Source organism: Harpegnathos saltator, unplaced genomic scaffold (assembly GCF_003227715.2).
Source record: "Harpegnathos saltator strain DR-91 unplaced genomic scaffold, Hsal_v8.6 scaffold457, whole genome shotgun sequence".
In the NCBI taxonomy this organism is placed as follows: domain Eukaryota; kingdom Metazoa; phylum Arthropoda; class Insecta; order Hymenoptera; family Formicidae; genus Harpegnathos; species Harpegnathos saltator.
The window spans coordinates 5570-24709 of record NW_020230269.1 but is presented as its reverse complement, the minus strand read 5'-3'; the positions used below and the strand labels follow the sequence as shown (position 1 = coordinate 24709).

Sequence of the window (19140 nt, the reverse complement as noted above, 5' to 3'; positions counted from 1 at the left end):
TCACGTATATCGACGATCTGTTCTGTAGGAGGTTGATTTGATCGAACTCGCTAATCTCCGAAATTACAACGAAGGCTATTGTTACTTGTTGACAATCATCGACGTGTTTAGCAAATTTGTCTGGGTGGAACCAATACGAAGCAAGTCTTCGACCAGCGTGACGGAGGCTTTTCGTCACGTACTCTCAAGAAACGGAGGACGGGTACCGGCGTGGTTGCAGAGTGATAAGGGTAAAGAATTCATCGGTCAAGCATTTCAAAATTTTCTGAAGGAAAAGAACATATGTTTTCGCACGGTGCGAAATCTCGATGTCAAAGCAGTGGTGGTCGAACGCTTCAACAAAAGGCTCAAAGAACACTTATGGCGCTTTTTATAGACAAAAATACACATCGTTACATAGATGTTTTGCAAGGCATCGTGCACGCTTACAACCACACTCGACATTCCACCATTAAAATGGAACCGGTAAGCGTCACGTTGGACAACGCACGCCTTGGTCGTGAACATATGCAGCAGCGATACCACCATCTCGATGAACTCGATCGAAGAAATCATAGTCCAGGAGCTAAATACAAAGTGGTTACATTAGTGCGAGTCAGTAGAGCGAAAGGAGTCTTTGGGAAAGGATATGAGGCGAACTGGACGGAGAAAATATTTCGGATTCACCGTATTCTCGAATGGCGAAATCCTCGTGTATACGAATTGATTGATCTGTAAGGTGAAGTGATCGATGGGATATTCTACGAACAAGAACTGGCCAGTGTAAATAAATACTTACAAAAAGAAGAGTTTATCGTGGATAAAGTAATACGACGCAGACGACGAGCAGCTAATAAAGAATTATTCGTCAGCTGGCGAGGTTACTCCTCTAAATTCAATTCCTGGATATCTGTTTCGAACCTAAAGCTGCTTCCAAATCATGATGGGGGAAGACCTATTTCTCATGATTCGACCGAGCGATAGTAGCATGTGACACTATCCAGAAAATACAACTACTTCATTTATTACGGAATTGCCTCAAGAAGTGAAGCTGACTGGTTTATGGGAAGTTGCGCTTACCGAAATTCAATTCCCCTTTAGTTTTTTACACGTGCGTCCCGAGGAAGATGCAGAACTCAACTTCATTTCGTCACCACATGAAAATATTAATACCAAAAGCATCAAAAATGATGAAGAACAGCTACCCAAATTCGGGGTTACCCGCATAACACCGGGTGTTTATGCCACGATGAGCGAACTTTACAGGTTTTAAACAACGCTAGCTCATTGCTCAAAACACATTGCTTGGCGCCAGGATACTCACCATGATGATAAAGTAATGCTGTACTGCACGTGCGATATTAAAGAATGCAATAGGCTTCATTTCGTAAAGTTTTCCGACAAAGTGGCTCGTATGCTTGGCTTCGATATGTATAGACCGAATGAAGAATTAATTTATCTTAACTTGTCGAAAATTATGTAGGGACGTGTAGCGTACTATTCTAATACTGATCATAATGTGAATCCCCAGAAAGCTGGAGAAGAAAAGTTTTACGCATTCACCACGACAAAACGTAAACTTATGTCCGACGAACCAGGTAGTGTGGTGCGGGGTGTATCTGATAAACTCTTTATTTATTTGCGAGTCCTATATAACGGGAGACGTGCATTCTCCTCTTCTCCGAATGGTTCCCGTCGACTACAACGATGGTAAATATGCCTACGGATGTAACATGGTGAAACATTTTTCGCCACCGAATTATATTCCATTGCGATTAACATGTTTCCGCACGATCGAAATAGATATAAGAGATCAGGTTGGCGAAAGAATACCATTTGAATTTGGGACGTTGACAGTTACATTACAATTTAGACGTCGAGATTAGAGATAATTATCCCGTAATTAGAATACAGATATGACGCATTATTTAGAATATTATGAAGCACAATCCGGGAGAAATCGTGGAGGCGGAAATCCATGAGATTTCGTAGGATCGCGGTATCAGAGCGGTCACGGTATCAATAGTTTTCTCGGTGGTCTGTTCAGACGGGTGTTACCTTATTTGGCCAGTGATGCGCGTGTCGTCGGAAAATAAGTTCTACGCGCAGGAATTAATATACTCGATGATGTGGGGAATAACACACCATTGTAAGTAGCTGTTAAAACGCGCCTCAAGGAATCAGGCTCAAATCTCAAAAAAAGAGCGGGAGAACACATTAACAATCTGATGAAGGGGTCGGGATATAAAGTTCCTGCGAAAATCGGAGAAGCTCAGTTTCCTTTCAACACGCCAAGCGGATACAGCGGTAAATCATCTTCGCGCAAACATCGGATCAGCGCTTCTAAATCAAGTAAAAAGAAAGTGACTCGAAGAAACGCACCGGGGAAGAAATCTGGTAAGAAGCTAGCGAAGAAACCTAGGAAGAAGAAGCGTTCACTGAAAAAAAGCGAAAGATGACTCACTAAACGTCGGGGAGTTATCAAGAAGCGTACTGTGTCAGATATTTTTTCCTAAACAACAAACACGTGCTTTCGAAGCATGTCCTTTCTTCATACGCATTCTTGCGAATGTTTAAAGAGTGAATTCGATCTCTACACCCTGCCGCCTACACAAACCAATATTGAGAGCACAATGGATTCACTACAAACCCGTGTCTTCTCTCACGGACGACGCGCCCGTCGAATTCGTCGTACTCGGGCATGGAGAAGAATACATAGATCTTGCTCACATCATGCTGTCGCTACGCATACGAGTAGAAACGGAAACCGGAGCAGGAGCCGCCGCCGCAAAAGTAGGCCCGGTAAACCATATACTGCATTCGATGTTCAATCAAATCGACGTATATTTCAATCAAAAGCTCGTATCTCCTCCAAACAATGTTTACGCTTACTGCGCTTACATAGAGGCGTTATTAAATTATGCTTCACCAGTAAAAACCTCCCATCTGACTTCGTGCCTGTGGTACAGTGATATTGCAGGGAACATGAACGCTCTACCTGGAGCGACACCAAGCAATCACGGACTCGACAAGTGAGCCACTTTTGTACAAGGAGGACGAACACTGGATCTCATAGGTCATCTTCACTGTGACGTCTTCAGTCAAGATAAATTCTTGATCAACGGTGTCGAAGTGCGCATAAGGCTTGTCCGTTCGAAAGATTCCTTCTGTCTTATGGAGGGAAATACTATGTCACGGATACGCATTTTAGATACTACACTACTCATCGGAAGAGCTAGAATAAACCCAGGCATATTACTCGCTCATACGAAAATGTTGACCAGGACTACTGCTAAACACCCCCTCATGAGAGTCGAGGTTAAATCATTCACGATTCATAGCAGCATCGTAGGAGAGACACTGGACAACGTCATTCTTGGACAAATACCAAAGCGCATAATTATCGGCTTTATCGGTAACAAAGCATTTAACAGTGCCCGGCATTTAAATCCATTCAATTTCCAGCATTATGGAATAAATTTCTTTTCGTCGTATGTCGATGGTACTCAAATCCCTAGCAGACCGTTACAACCTAAATTCTCTGGTAACGAGATGCTCTACGCCGAAGCGTATCACACACTTTTCTCAGGAACGGGCATTCACTTTTTGAACGAAACTAATTCTATATCCAGAGAAGATTATCCTGCTGGTTATATTCTTTTCGCTTTTGATCTCACTCCTGATCTGTCAGCTAATTGCGCGGGCCAATGGAACCTTGTGAAACACGGTAGTTTGCGAATGGAAGTACGATTCGAAAGAGCCTTCACAACAACGGTCAATTGCTTAATTTACGCTGAATTTGAAAGTGTGCTGGAAATAGATTCTTCTCAAGTTATTGTAGATTTTAGCGGTTAAAGAAACACATCTCCCACTTTTCTTTGCGGCGTCTTTCCCCTTTCTGTGTAAAGATTTTCAACATCATTCTCCTCCAGAGTAAAAATTTTGAGAAAATAACTCAGTCGACTTCGAGCCATAAAGAGTATAGTTTCGGCAAAGCAGAATTGCGAATACAGCGAGAACATGGATGTGATCATCGAAGTGCAGTGTTTCCGCGATAGCAACGATACCTATGTGCTCAAGGAGGTGGCTATTGTCGGTATTAGTGAGGCATTTGTCGGACATTGGATCTTAGCTCTAGAGTATTCATTTGCGGAATTGAACGAAAAATCAAGACGGATAAATAACTGGCTTTCGCTGAATTATCATGGAATCGAGTGGTATGATGGGGAGACTAATCCAAAATATTTTTATCCGCGCTTGCGTGAAATTACGAGTCATATTCGTGACTTCATGACAAAAGGTAAGGAAAAAGCGAGCTACTTGCAAAATTTGTTAGCGCGAAACGTGTATAATCTGGAGAATATCTCGCCGACGTCCAGTGATCTTTCATCCAGCGAACGAATAGAAGGCTACTCATTCCACATATTTAGAAAACACAGACGTTATTATTGTGCATTACGCGATGCATACAAATTGAAACACTGGTTCATCGAACAAAGTCAAATCAACATCAAGAAATGCGACAACATCTATGTGATCCGGTGTTTGTCCTCCAAAATTGACGAGGAAGACTGAGAAAATAGTTATTCCAACAAGTCAGGGAGCGAACAGTCGCCGGTTGAAGAAGAGGAAAACGAGTCAAATACTGTGTTGGAACATTCCGTCGAGGCGTCCAAGACTATAACAATCGCGTTACCAGAGGTAAACGAAATTATATAAAATGAATTCGCTCGAAATTCAACATGCATTGCAACATCTCAATGCTAGATACACAGGCGTCTATCCAGCCGACAGACTACCGAGGGTGTGGACGAGGTCGATGGCAGTAGTCGCTAATACGGACAATCATGATCATTTGAGACAGCACTGTGTCGCATTCTACGTCGATCGGAATGGAGCGGCCACATACTTCGACAGCTACGGGATGCCATCTTGGGACTCACGATTTCTCCTGCGGCTTAGAAGAAATTCCGTCACTTATCAATGGAATACCTTTCAGCTACAGGGACTCTTATCGACGACTTGTGGTCATTATTGCTATGTTTTTCTTTACTTTATGTGTCGGGGTTATAACCTCCAGCAGTTTAACAGTTCGTTTACCAATGATTGTGGACGAAACGATCAGTTGATTGTACGAATGTATAAGAAAATCTTTTGTCAATGTAAGCGTAAATCGCTAGATCATCATATTCCTGTGTACCAAGTTCAATCCTGTATTAAGAAAAATGTATAAAAATAAAATGTGAATTAATTCTATGAAAAATATGATGCATTCCTTTCTCTTCACCTCTTCTCTCTTCCCTGTGATTTCCAGTTCGAGGTAACAAATCCCGTTGTAAACTTTTCGAGTTCGAAAGCGAGGGAACCCGCACAGATAAAAATATTCGGGTAGACATAGACCAGAGGTATCGTCTTCCAACAACCGCTGGGTAGTTTTTGTCTTCGAAATGATCCCTACCTGCTCAAACATGTTCACACACGCTCACGAGAGTCGAGAGCCGGGGTCTCATGGTGGGGGCCCGAGCCCCGTAGGTTCTAGAATTTGCCAAATTTTTCACGTGGGACGTCAATACTCTTCGTATGTATACAATATAGCTAGTTTCCATCAGGGTATAGCAGTAGCGTAGTGCATAACACGCTTGACTCGAAAGCCAGCGGACCCAGGTTCGAATCCAGCCAGGGCCTTACATGATTTTTCCCAGAGACTTCGCACTAATCAACACATATATACACACACACACACCTCTCTCCGTTCTACGTGTACGCCGTGAAACCAGTTTCTACCAAAGAGTAGCAGTAGAGCAGTAGTAAGACGGGTTTTGACTCAAGAGCCCCTAAGATCCCGGGTTTGAGCCTCGCAGAGTGCCTAGGAGATTTTTCCAAAAGTAAATATGCAAATTAACCAGCTGACCAAGAGCTAGAATCACAACAACGCCTAATATGAATAATAAAAATGTAATATTTAGATTACGCTAATTTTTATTTCGGTGATTCAAATTTCCGCCATTTTCAGCCTTGGGTGTAAGTATGGCTACTCAAAACATTCCCCCTCCACTCGACCCTATGACGCCGGTGGGCGTGGTCTAGTGGCGCCGGAGGGTCGAGTGGAGGGGGAATGTTTTGACTGGCCATACCTACCCCCATACTACTTGTATAGAAAATCTTTTCTTTTAAATTGGATCAGCAAAATATTGCCGTGTGGAATTTTTCTTATTTTCCGGTTATGCGGTTATGTGGACTCAAGTTATGCGGAACCCATCTACCTTTCTTCTGAATTTTACCGAGTTGATATAGATGATGAGATATTGTTGAGTAACTTCAAGTTGTGAATGAAAGCTTCTATTGATTTTGAACGAAGTTTCAGTGAACAGTTGTTCGAGTTCTTCGTCGTTGAATTTTTGTAGTTAACCTGGACATTGCCGATCCGAAAAATCAAATCCCTATTCTGACATCTCTGGTATCACTTTTTCACGTTTTATGTGTTACCGTCTTTTTATCCAGAGTGGCACGAATTATCTTCCTAGCTTCAGTAGCATTCTTTTTAATTGCAATGTAAAAAGAATGCAATGCTTCAAATACTGCTTATTCACCATTATTACTATTTCATGAGGTTCTGCTACCTACTTTACCAAAATATATAGTTTTGAGAACTTAATGTACACATATTTATAAACAGCAAAAGGAGAAACTATTTAGTTTTACTAGAATACTACAAGCGCGCGCCATTTCAGCTTCTTCATATTAAAGTTTAGAATAAATATTATAAATAAAAAATAATACCTGAAGTATAATATAAGTTCGATAATATCCGACTCCAACATATGCTGTATTAGGCGCATACAGTTCGAAATTCCATGACATATATTTTCTGCATAGTAACGCGTAACCATATAACTACTGAAAACATCGACGTTTAACATTTCTATTCAAGACCATCTTAAGCTCTCTCTCTCTCTCTCTCTCTCTCTCTCTCTCTCTCTCTCTCTCTCTCTCTCTCTCTCTTTCCTCATCTCCCTCTCACACTCTGCCTCTCACATTCATTCTCTCCCTCACTCTCTCCCTTTCTTTTTCTCTCTCTCTCTCTCTATCACATTCTCACTCTCTCTGACACTCTCCCCTCACTTACACACTCCGTTTCTACCTCCCTCCATCCTACACCCTCTTCCTCCCTCTCCCTCTCAGACTCTCTTTCAGCGGACCCAGGACTCTCCTTCTCACACTCTCCTCTCTCCCTCTCTCTCTCTCTCTCTCTCTCTCTCTCTCTCTCTCTCTCTCTGTCTCTCTCTCTCTCTCTCTCACTCTCCTCTCTCTTACAGTCTCCCTCACTCACACTCTCCCTCTCTCACACACTCTCTCTCTCCCTCTCCTCACATTCTTCTCTCTGTCACACACTCCTCTCTCTTACACGCTCTCTCACTCACACTCTCTATCTCTCACATTCCATCCCACGCTCTCACACACACACACACGCACGCACGCACGCACGCACGCACGCACGCACGCACGCACGCACCACGCACGCACGCACGCACGCACCACGCACGCACGCACCACCCCACGCCCCCACGCACACGCCACGCCACGCCACGCACACGCACACGCACACGCACACGCCACCACACGCACACGCACACGCACACGCACACGCACACGCACACGCACACGCACCCGCACACTCACACGCACACGCACACGCCACACGCACACGCACACGCACACGCACACGCACACGCACACGCACACGCAACGCACACGCACACGCACACGCACCACGCACACCACACGCACACGCCACACGCACACGCACACGCACACGCACACGCACACGCCACCACCCCCCCCCCCCCGCACACGCACACCCCCCCGCACACGCCACCCACGCACACGCACACGCACTCTCTCTCTCTCTCTCTCTCTCTCTCTCTCTCTCTCTCTCTCTCTCTCTCTCTCTCTCTCACTTAATTTCTCCTATATTCTTTCTCTCTCTCCCTCTCTCTCTTTCTCTCTCTCGCTCACTCTCTCTCTCTCCCCCCCTCTCTCTCTCTCACTTTTTCTCCCTCACACGCTCTCTCTCTCTCTCTCTCTCTCTCTCTCTCTCTCTCTCTCTCTCTCTCTCTCCCTCTCCCTCCTCTCTCTCTCTCTCTCTCTTTCTCTCTCTCTCTCTTTCTCTCTCTCTACCGTTATATTTATTATCATTACCCGAGATAGACGAAAAGAAGTAATATAGCTTATAAAATTAAAATTGTAAACTTGCTATAACCCCATTATAACTCCTTTCGTACAAACTGAAAGTACAACCATGAAAAAAGGAAGGTGTACTAGGTGGCGAGGGGACGCCGTGTGTTCGGAACCTGCATCTTATTTTCGTTCCGAAGAGAGAAAAATATCAAGAGCGCGGTAATCGCTAGACCGGGAATCGAACCCGGGTCTTTCGCTTGCCAGGGAACTGCTCTAAACCACTGAGCTACCTGACGCTCCACGCTCACGACACTCTCCTTTCCCTAGATAATGTTAGAGATGTCGTTCGGAAGCGACATCTCTAGTGCTATCCCGAGCGCACGGCGACTACAAAGAGAGGCATTGTTACATGTACCTAGTGGTACAAGCTGGTGGTCTCTCAAGGTCAAAGGTTGCTATCCTTTAAGACTTGGGGTTCATGTATGCCGGCCTCCACCGTTGCCCCTTCTTATACGGTGCAAATCATAGAAATAAGCCCCAGGGTCGATGCCATATTTTGACTGCCCTCGGGAGCTTGGACACGTTGTACCACCAGGTACAAGTAACAATGCCTCTCTCTGTAGTCGCCGTGCGCTCGGGATAGCACTAGAGATGTCGTTTCCGAACGACATCTCTCAACGTTATCTGGGAAGGGGAGAGTGTCGTGAGCGTGGAGCGTCAGATAGCTCAGTGGTCTAGAGCAGTCACCCGGCAAGCGAAAGACCCGGGTTCGATTCCCGGTCTAGCGACTACCGCGCTCTCGATATTTTTCTCTCCTCCGAACGAAAAATGAGATGCAGGTCCCGAACGCACGGGACGTCCCGTCGCCACCTAGTACGCCCTCCTTCTTTCATGGTCTTTGCAACGCGCCGAAGGGGGATCTACCATGAAAGAAGGGAGGGCGTACTATGTGGCGACGGGACACCATGCGTTCGGGACCTGCATATTATTTTCGTTCCGAAGAGAGAAAAATATCGAGAGCGCGGTAGTCGCACTCTACGAAAATGCATCGTGCCGACGATTTCCGATACGTTTGACGACTGTTCTAGTTTGTTCTACTCGAGTTCTATCCATTTCAATCGGTTTCAGAAAGTGTTCCGACGTGCAAGTACTTTTTTATGAATTTCGAAATTTAACGCCAGCACGACACTTTACGAAAATGCATCGTGCCGACGACTTCCGGCACGTTTGACGACTGTTTTAGTTTGTTATACTCGAGTTCTATCCATTTCAATCGGTTTCAGGGAGTGTTGCGACGTGCAAATATTTTTTTATGAATTTTGAAATTTAGCGCCAGCAAGACACTTTATGAAAATGCATCGTGCTGACGACTTTCGGCATGTTTGACGACTGTTCTAGTTTGTTCTACTCGAGTTCTATCCAATTCAATCGGTTTCAGAGAGTATTTCGACGTGCAAGTATTTTTTTTATGAATTTCGAAATTTAGCGTCAGCACAACATTCTACGAAAATGCATCGTGCCGACGACTTTCGGCATGTTTGACGACTGTTTTAGTTTGTTCTACTCGAGTTCTATCCATTTCAATCGGTTTCAGGGAGTGTTTCGACGTGCAAATATTTTTTTATGAATTTTGAAATTTAGCGCCAGCACGATACTCTATGCAAATGCATCGTGCCGACGACTTCCGGCACGTTTGACGACTGTTCTAGTTTGTTCTACTCGAGTTCTATCCATTTCAATCGGTTTCAGGGAGTGTTGCGACGTGCAAGTATTTTTTCATGAATTTTGAAATTTAGCGCCAGCATGATACTCTATGAAAATGCATCGTGCCGAAGACTTCCGGCATGTTTGATGACTGTTCTAGTTTGTTCTACTTGAGTTCTATCCAATTCAATCGGTTTCAGAGAGTGTTTCGAGGTGCAAGTATTTTTTTTACGGATTTTGAAATTTAGCGCCAGCACGACATTCTACGAAAATGCATCGTGCCGACGACTTCGGGCACGTTTGACGACTGTTCTAGTTTGTTCTACTCAAGTTCTATTTCAACCGGTTTCAGCGAGTGTTCCGACACACAAGTAGGTTGGATCGGAAGTTGGCAGTTTTAACCGCTAAATTTCAAAATTCATAAAAAAATACTAACACGTCGCAATACTCCCTGAAACCGATTGAAATGGATAGAACTCGAGTAGAACAAACTATAACAGTCGTCGAACGTACCGGAAATCGTCGGCACAATATATTTTCGTAGAGTGCCGTGCTGGCACGACAATGCTTCAAAGATGTTATGTTGTTATTTGATGCAATTTGGTACTGAAATTCGGAATTACTATGTATCTAGAGTAGAACTAACGGGAGCTCTCGTCAGAACGCCTATTACATAAAGCCTTCTGGAACTTTAGAGGGAACTGTGTCGTGCTGGAACAGAAGTTAGCACGATATTTTTTCAATTTCGATTTTTTGGTATTACAAATGCGAAACTTTTTTTTCTTTTTATCAGGAACTATAGAACTATGAAAAGTGCTACTGGAACTGGTATCGTTTTTTTTTTTTTTATTAAAACGTCGTGCTTACTTCACAGACACCTATAGGCCGCGGTAAGCGTGGAAAACGCCAAACTTTACGCGGTTATTACTGAAAAACTATTACGATTTTCACATTATGGCACAGGACTTTTTTGTTCCTCTCACTTAGCTCTATGTCCTTACGGAACCCATGTCCTAAAGTTCTGAGACACCATGTATATTTATGTTTTCCCACAAAAATTTTCTATTTTTGCAACAAATTTCTGGTTGCGTTACAAATTAATCTGATTACGTTGCATAACGAAATTTACCCATAATCTTTTTGTTTGAAATAAATCTTATTGAATTAAAATGTATAATTAAACGAGATAATATTTGAATTTATAAAGATATTTAGTATTAAAAGGTCAGAGAAATCAATACCGAAAGATAAAAAATTCACGAAAGAAACAAAAATTTATACTTATACTAACTTTTTTATAACACATATTTACATTAAATATAAATTATGAACATACAAGTATTACGTTTGAAATTTTTTATATTGTTGATGTTATAACATCTATTATAAAATGTTATTAGAAATTATTATTAGGAAATGTTATTAGTTATTAGGAAAAAGAAAATACATCGTAGACTTGTCCATTATATTGTAGATATTATATTACTTCTTAAATTAGTAGGATAAACATATTAATGTAATTGTTAATATACTCATTGCTCTTTCAATTATGCCATTAATCTCAGTATTCAGTACAGATTTTTAGAATATGTAAATTTTCTTTGCGTTTAGTATTACTAAATTTTCAATTTTTATGCTTCTACTTCTCAATATTTAGATTAAAATACTATTATTATCACCAACCTGAATCAGACATATTTTCCACTTGTATTTCTTCGCAAATTGACAGGTTTTTTTGTTTTTTCTTCTCAATTTCCTCTTGTCTCTCTTTTTCTTCCAATTTTTTTATCGATAATTTTTCCATCGATAATTCCGAGCTATCTGACTCTTCAGCAAAATTTATTACTTTGTTTTCGACTTCAACCTTTTCCATTGTTTCTTCTCGAATAACATTCTGCTTCGATACGTCTTGCATATCTGCAAAAAAAATTAAAATTCACTATCTAAAATTTACATTGATTAAATACATCGAATTATATGTTAATTAGAAAAAGATGGAGAGAAAGAGTACCACCTGCAATACAGGTGGTTATTTCTGTCTTGCGATGATAAATAAAAATAGTAAGGCTTGCAAATTTAAATTCTCGATGAAACATGTTGATTAATCCAATTTCACGTATCATAGCAAGAAATCTTTAAAATAATCGGCCTAACAGAAAGCTGGAAGTAAAAATTTTCTAATTATTAAATTTATATTTACTTTTGTATAATTTGAAAAAGAGGAATATATTGGGTCTGGGAAAAAGTTCGTGGCGTTTTTTTAGTAAAATTCAACTGGTTTTCTTATAGTGTGAAAGTGAATTTATTTAAACCAAATATGCTCCTTTATTATCGACAATGTTTCGTCATTTTTCGGGTAGAGCCATAATGCCATCGGTGAAGAACTTCTATGGTTTCTGGTTGAAAAACTGAATCAAGTGGTTTTCACAGGCTTCTTTTGAAACCAGCTTAATTCCATTGAGAGAGTTCTGCAGAGATCGGAATAAGTGATAGTCAGAGGGTGCTATGTCTGGACTATACGGTGGATACATCAAAACTTCCCAACCAAGCTCTCGCAATTTTTGACGGGTCATCAAAGAAGTGTGTGGTCGGGCGTTGTCATGGTGGAAGACAACACCTTTCCTATTATTCAATTCGGGCCGTTTTCTGTCAATTGCCTGGCGTAATCTCTCTAGTTGTCCACAGTAGAGTTGAAAATCAATCGTCTGACCAACTGGAAGTAGCTCATGGTGGACGATTCCCTTCCAGTCCCACCACACACACAGCATCACCTTTTTCGGCGTCAATCCTGGCTTCGCGAACGCTTGTGACGGCTCACCATCCCTTATCCACGATCTTTTACGCTTCCGATTGTCGTAGGTGATCTATTTTTCATCACCGGTTATGACACGTTTCAGAAATGGCTCAATTTCATTGCGTTTCAGCAGCGCATCGCAGATGTTAATTCGGGCTATCATGTTTTTCGCGCTCAACTCATGAGGAACCCATACATCGAGCTTCTTTTTGTAGCCAGCTTTGTGTAAATGGTTCAAAACAGTTTTGTGGTCAATGCCTAGCTCCATACCAATATCGACACTGCTGATATGCTTATCTTGCTGGACTTTTTCAAGAATTTCATCAGTTTTTTCAGTGATTGGACGACCAGAGCGTGACTCATCTTTCACATCAAAATTACCAGAACGAAAACGAGCGAACCATTTCCGCGCAGCAGATTTTGATAAAGTATTTTCACCGTACGCAGCACAAATTTTTTCACAAGCCTGCGCAGCGTTCTTTCCTTTGTCGTAATAATATTGCAAAATATAGCACAATTTTTCATTACTTTTCTCCATTTTCAAACGCAAACAACTTTCCAACCACTGCACCAATTTCGATGTTTATACACTCAAAGTAACGCTCGAAGTATCAGTTTCCAACAAGCGTTTAGTAGTGTCCCTGCGATCTGTGTTTCCTGAGTTATTTGCAATTGACGCCATCTATCGGAAAAAACGCCATGAACTTTTTCCCAGACCCAATAGTTATGTGATTTCTCGATGGCATTCTTATAAGAAAATCGGTCTCTCACCGATTTTGACGGGTTTTGGATATGTTGTACAGCATTAAAAAATATTAGATTTTTTCTCATATATATTTTTTTAATAGTATATCAACAGTTAAGAATAGAAATAACTTGAAAAAACAGACTTGTTTATTATTTGCAAATATTTCTTAAACTATGAGGTATATGAAGAAATATTTTGTGTAAAAGTTGTGGAGTAATTTATACCCTTTGAAACGCTTATTTAAATTAAAATATGTAAAATTTTTAATCCTTTCCCTCTCCATGTTACCTCTGCAAATTTAAGTTTTTGTAAGAACCAAAATTGAAGAGCACCGGATACTAAATTCATTCATAAATAATATAAAAAAGTAGTCATAAATAAATTTTTGGAAAATGACATAATAACATCGTGCTATAGATGTCGTCTTGTGTGAATACTTATGTATCGCTAGGTAGCGTTATTTTTCATTATTTGTGTTATGCTTTATGATTGCTTGTACATATTTTCTCATATTACAAAAAAACAAATTAATTTTAATCATATGGTATAAAACATATAAAATGGTATAAAATGGTATGAAACATAACACAAAACAAAAACGTGAGCGTAGAGGACCCCGCAAAATCCTTGTAGAAAATTGCTTTCAGCTAAAGTTTTTATAAATTTGCTGTATGATAGTTCTTAATGTATGTCCAAAGTATCAATGGGCTCAAAATCCGGTAATGAACAGTTTCTGAAGTACGGCAGTTCGAAGTTGGGTTTTTCGTACATTTTGCATTTTTTTGTACATAATGAGAATTATATTTATATATATATAGTATGATCCGGAACAATCAGTTATTCTTAATATACCATATTCTTGAGCAAATTCTAAGACTATTTTTCCTCTTGAAAAATGTTATCCGATGCTTAGTTACTGAGTTATTAAGATAAATAGTTCGTCTATTATGGGCCGGGAACATGGCCGGGGAACAGAAGACAGGAACGGAACGATTGACCATTGTTGGGACGCACGCCGTGTAGGCACTGACGTTGGACGCTTGGTGCGATGTGCTAATTAACGCATGTAATAATATTCATCCATATTATTTTTAAAACTTAAAAATTTTAACCATTACAGGTGTAATAGCAAATATAGTATTATAAATTAAATAGTAGAATATTATAATGTAACATTTAAAAGTAAAATATTCGATATTACGCGAGTTTTTTTTAATTATAAAATAAACTATAAAAATATGAACGAGAAAAACGGAGTGTTAATTACATTTAGAAAGCATAAGATATTCTTACTTTTGAGTGAATCTAAAATTATATTCTTTGGTAAAGATTGCTTATCTTGTGATTAACAGTTTTTATCACTTATTTTCATTCCCGTAAGATTAATGAGTTTCATTTTTAACTTTACGTCCGATTTGATCGCGAGATTGTGGATATTCCTTTCTCCTCGTGGCATGTAAAATTAAAGAGAACAGAGGTTAAAAATGCGACGTTTATTCGCGTTTTACAATAAATCGAATGATTCGTAGCTTGCCTTATAATTTATCAATCGGTCTCGTTCGCATATCTCACCAATCGGTTCCGCTCGTTTGCCTTTAAGACACAAAGCCTTGCTGAAACAAAGAGTGATTTTTGAAAGCAAATCAACGGATGAAGAATGTGTGTGGGCGTTTTGAACACATAGAAATTGTTTTATGTTTACCGCGAACGAATAAACACTGTCACTGTCACTGACAGTTTATGCAGGCACAACTCCAGTCGTACAATACAAATTCTATATTAGGCTTGCAACGACGGAAAACGGCAATAAGCGACAATATTGATCCTTATTGATACTTTATATATTGATTATATGTTGATACTTTGATGTTGCAATTATAATAACTCAGTAACTACAATAACTTAATAACTAAGCATCGGATAACATTTTGCAAGAAGAAATATAGTCTTAGAATTTGTTCAAGAATATGGTATTGTTACACGCGACCGTCTCGCGCGTACCCGGTTCGCGAAATGAATTTGGACAAGACTTTTAAGAAAAGAAAGAATTTTTCTTTACTTCAAATATGTACAAACTCTCACTTATTAACGAATTCTCTCGTTCTAACAATAATTAAGAATAGCGTTTAAGTTACGTCAGCTCGCGGCGACAGCTCGTGATTCTCTTTCTCAGCTATTGTTGTTTTCTTCTATCGATTTTCCGTCGTCCAGACAATCATCTTTCAGTTGTCAAAATAGATACCAGATGCCTAAGGTTTGCGGACAATGGACACTGCCACAAACCTTGTGGCTCGGACACAACAGTATATTAAGGACAATTGATTGTTCCGGATCACCCTATACAGGGTGTCTTAGAACTTTGGCACACAGACTCCGTAGGGATATAGAGCTAAGTGAGAGGAACAGAAAAGTCCTGTGTCATAATGTGAAAATCGTAATAGCTTTTTTAATTATAACAGCGCAAAGTTAGGCGTTTTCCACGTCCAGCGCGGTCTATAGACGCTATGTGTGTAGGGGCTGAGCGAAAACGCGGCTCGCGCTGACTGTCATGTGGCGTCAAAGCACCAAGATGCCATTGTGACAGTCAGTGCGAGACGCGTTATCGCTCAGCCCCTATACACACAGCTTGCCGCGGAGCATCTATAGGCCGCGATGGGCGTGGAAAACGCCAAACTTTACGCGGTTATTACTAAAAAACTATTACGATATTCACATTATGATACAGGACTTTTTTGTTCCTCTCAATTAGCTCTATGTCCCTACGGAGCCCGTGTCCCAAAGTTCTGAGACACCGTATATATACACGCTCATGTACACGCACACGCACACGCACACGTACATATATGCATACACGCACACATACGTGTCGAGGGTGTCTCAGAACTTTGGGACACGAGCTCCGTAGGGACATAGAACTAAGTGAGAAGAACAAAAAAGTCCTGTACCATAATGTGAAAATCGTAATAGTTTTTTAGTAATAACCGCGTAAAGTTTGGTGTTTTCCACGCCCATCGCGGCCTATAGACGCTCCGCGGCAAGCTGTGTGCGTAGGAGCTGAGCAATAACGCGTCTCGCGCTAACTGTCGCGATGGCGTCTTGGCGCTTTAACGCCGCGCGACGATCAGCGCGAGCCGTGTTATCGCTCAGCCCCTACGCAAACAGCTTGCCGCGGAGCGTCTATAGGCCGCGCTGGGCATGAAAAACGCCAAACTTTATGCGGTTATTACTAAAAAAACTATTACGATTTTCACATTATGGTAGAGGAATTTTTTGTTCCTCTCACTTAGCTCTATGTCCCTACGGAGCCCGTGTCCCAAAGTTCTGTGACACCCTATATATGTATGTGTTGTATCAGGTGTAGTAAAAAGAAATCCATTATTTTTCCAATAGATGGCTGTAGTTATCTGCATCTCGCGTTGCATAAGTCCGATCGGGTTCCACTAGATGGCGTTAGGAAGATGAGATTTCGTACTAAAAAAACTTTTCTGACAGTTTTGTGATTAGTTGACTCAGTTTTATTTGAGCGCACGCCAAAGATGGACACTAGCAAAGAGAAAATACGCTATATTTTACAGTTTTTCTTCGATAAAGGCGAAAACGCAAGCCAGGCGGCTGAAAATGTGAATAGTGTTTATGGTCCTGATACTGTAACAGCCAATCACGCGCAATTTTGGTTTCGTCGATTCCGTTCCGGTAATTTCGATGTCAAAGATGCACCACGCACGAAGGCCAATTGTCGAAAAAATCGATAAAATCATGGACATTGTCGAGTCCGACCGTCATGTAAGCACTGTTTCGATTGCCCAAGAGCTAAAGATTGCACAAAAAACCGTTTGGAACCATTTGAATAAGGCTGGATACAAAAAGAAGCTCGATGTATGGGTGCCACACGAGTTAACGCAAAAAAACCTCGTGGACCGAATTTCCATCTGCGAATCGCTGCTGAATCGCAACAAAATCGACCCATTTCTGAAGCGGTTGGTCACTGGTGATGAAAAGTGGATCACTTACGACAACGTCAAACGAAAACGGTCGTGGTCGAATCGCGGTGAGCCGGCGGAAACGGTGGCCAAGCCAGGATTGACGGCCAGGAAGGTTTTGCTGTGTGTTTGGTGGGATTGGCAGGGAATTATCTACTATGAGCTGCTCCCCTACGGCAAAACTCTTAACTCGGAACTGTACTGTCAACAATTGGACCGTCTGAAGGAAGCAATCGCCCAGAAGCGGCCAGCTTTGGCCAATAGGAGAGGAATTGTGTTCCATCAGGACAACGCCAGGCCACACACATCGATAGTGACTCGCCAGAAGCTCCGGGAGCTTGGTTGGGAGGTTCTTATGCATCCACCTTATAGTCCGGACCTGGCACCAAGTGATTACCATCTGTTCCTGTCCATGGCGAACAATTTTGCTGATGAAAAATTCGCTTCAAGAGAGGCTTGTGAAAATCGACTGTCTCAATTTTTTGACAATAGGGACGAGGGCTTCTATGAGAGAGGCATAATGAAATTACCTTCAAAATGGCAACAAGTTATCGAACAAAACGGCGCATATTTGACCTAAATCGGATCATTCTAAATATGGTAATTAAAGCCTTCAATTTCATGCAAAAATAATGGATTTCTTTTTACTACACCTGATATTAGGTCTGTGCATAAGTTTCTGGAGTTTTTCGGCGATTCAGTTTGTGTATATTAAAGAAACAACATATACTTGTTTAGTTAAAATATTGAGTTGGCAAATAAGTTCGTTCGGTTTTTGTTTCAGTGTAAGTTTTATGCGGATTCGCTTCTCTTTTCTCAGCGCTGTCGTGCAAATCGAATACACATTTGAAAGATTATGTTTCACTTTTATGTTGTGCTTTTATGTTGTGCTGTGTTTGGTTTAGCTAACATCAGTATTGTGTGTACTGCGTAGCTGTGAACATGGAATTGCGAGGGGCCAGGGTGCTTCGGCATCCTGGTACAGGGGGCTCAGGCATCCCCGGCAGACCCTAGCCTACTACACTGTAACCCTAGGTCATGTCTCTGGGGCCGGGGGTCTTGCCTTAATCGGCCGGACCGCGAGGCGGGATCTCTATAAAATACCACGTAATCCTACGGTTGAGGCATGCCACGCTTATGGGATGAATGGCAGGTGCGTGACCTGTCGCTAGTGGTTCCTCACCCTGGGCACCTGGCGAACCCAGGGGACACGCTAGCCTTACCCCGGGTAATGCGGGGGCTCTACCCGGGGTCGACGCCCACTTCCCGCCGTACTCGTGGGACCAAGAATGGACTCTCAAATATTAAAACAAAAAACCCAGAGCCTTCGGGCTCAACGGTCCTAATGGACGGGCGTAGCAGCCCGTCCATGGATCGACCACCCCTCGTGGGTGATTTTTTAGTAGGGAAGGGGGGTTTAGAGGTGGAGAGAGTCCGCCAGGCGGAAGCCTCCTCCCCTCCCTCCGGGGAGGTTGAGCATGCGGACTCCAGGGGGCTAGCCCCTGGAGGGCCGCCTATTAACGAGGACCGACCACCGTCCTCAAACCGGCGTCTCCCTGACCGCGGGGATGGCGCGGTGAGCCCGCCGGGTAGGCTGACGCGGGCGGCCACCCAACGTGGGAGCACCAAGTCCCTGGTGTCCGCGGGTAAAACCGCGGCACCAGGGACCAAAAGACCAGGCCCTCTCTGCTCAAAGCAGGGGGAAGGGAAATCTTCTCCCAAGAGCAAGGGTAGTAAGGAGGGGGCAGATGGGGCTG

The 19140-nt window shown here is 42.0% G+C and overlaps 1 protein-coding gene across 1 annotated transcript in view; it reads right to left on the bottom strand.

The window, feature by feature from the left end:
* Positions 1-15019, bottom strand: part of LOC105183742 (uncharacterized) — a 134087-nt gene extending 119068 nt beyond the window's left edge. The window contains exons 1-2 of the mRNA XM_025301922.1: positions 14938-15019; positions 11545-11778 (exon numbers count right to left, since the gene is read on the bottom strand). Of these exons, the coding sequence (XP_025157707.1) occupies positions 11545-11776 (232 nt within the window). The 5' untranslated portion in view covers positions 11777-11778; positions 14938-15019. The remainder of the gene's footprint in view (positions 1-11544; positions 11779-14937) is intronic.
* Between the last annotated feature and the right edge of the window lie 4121 nt (positions 15020-19140).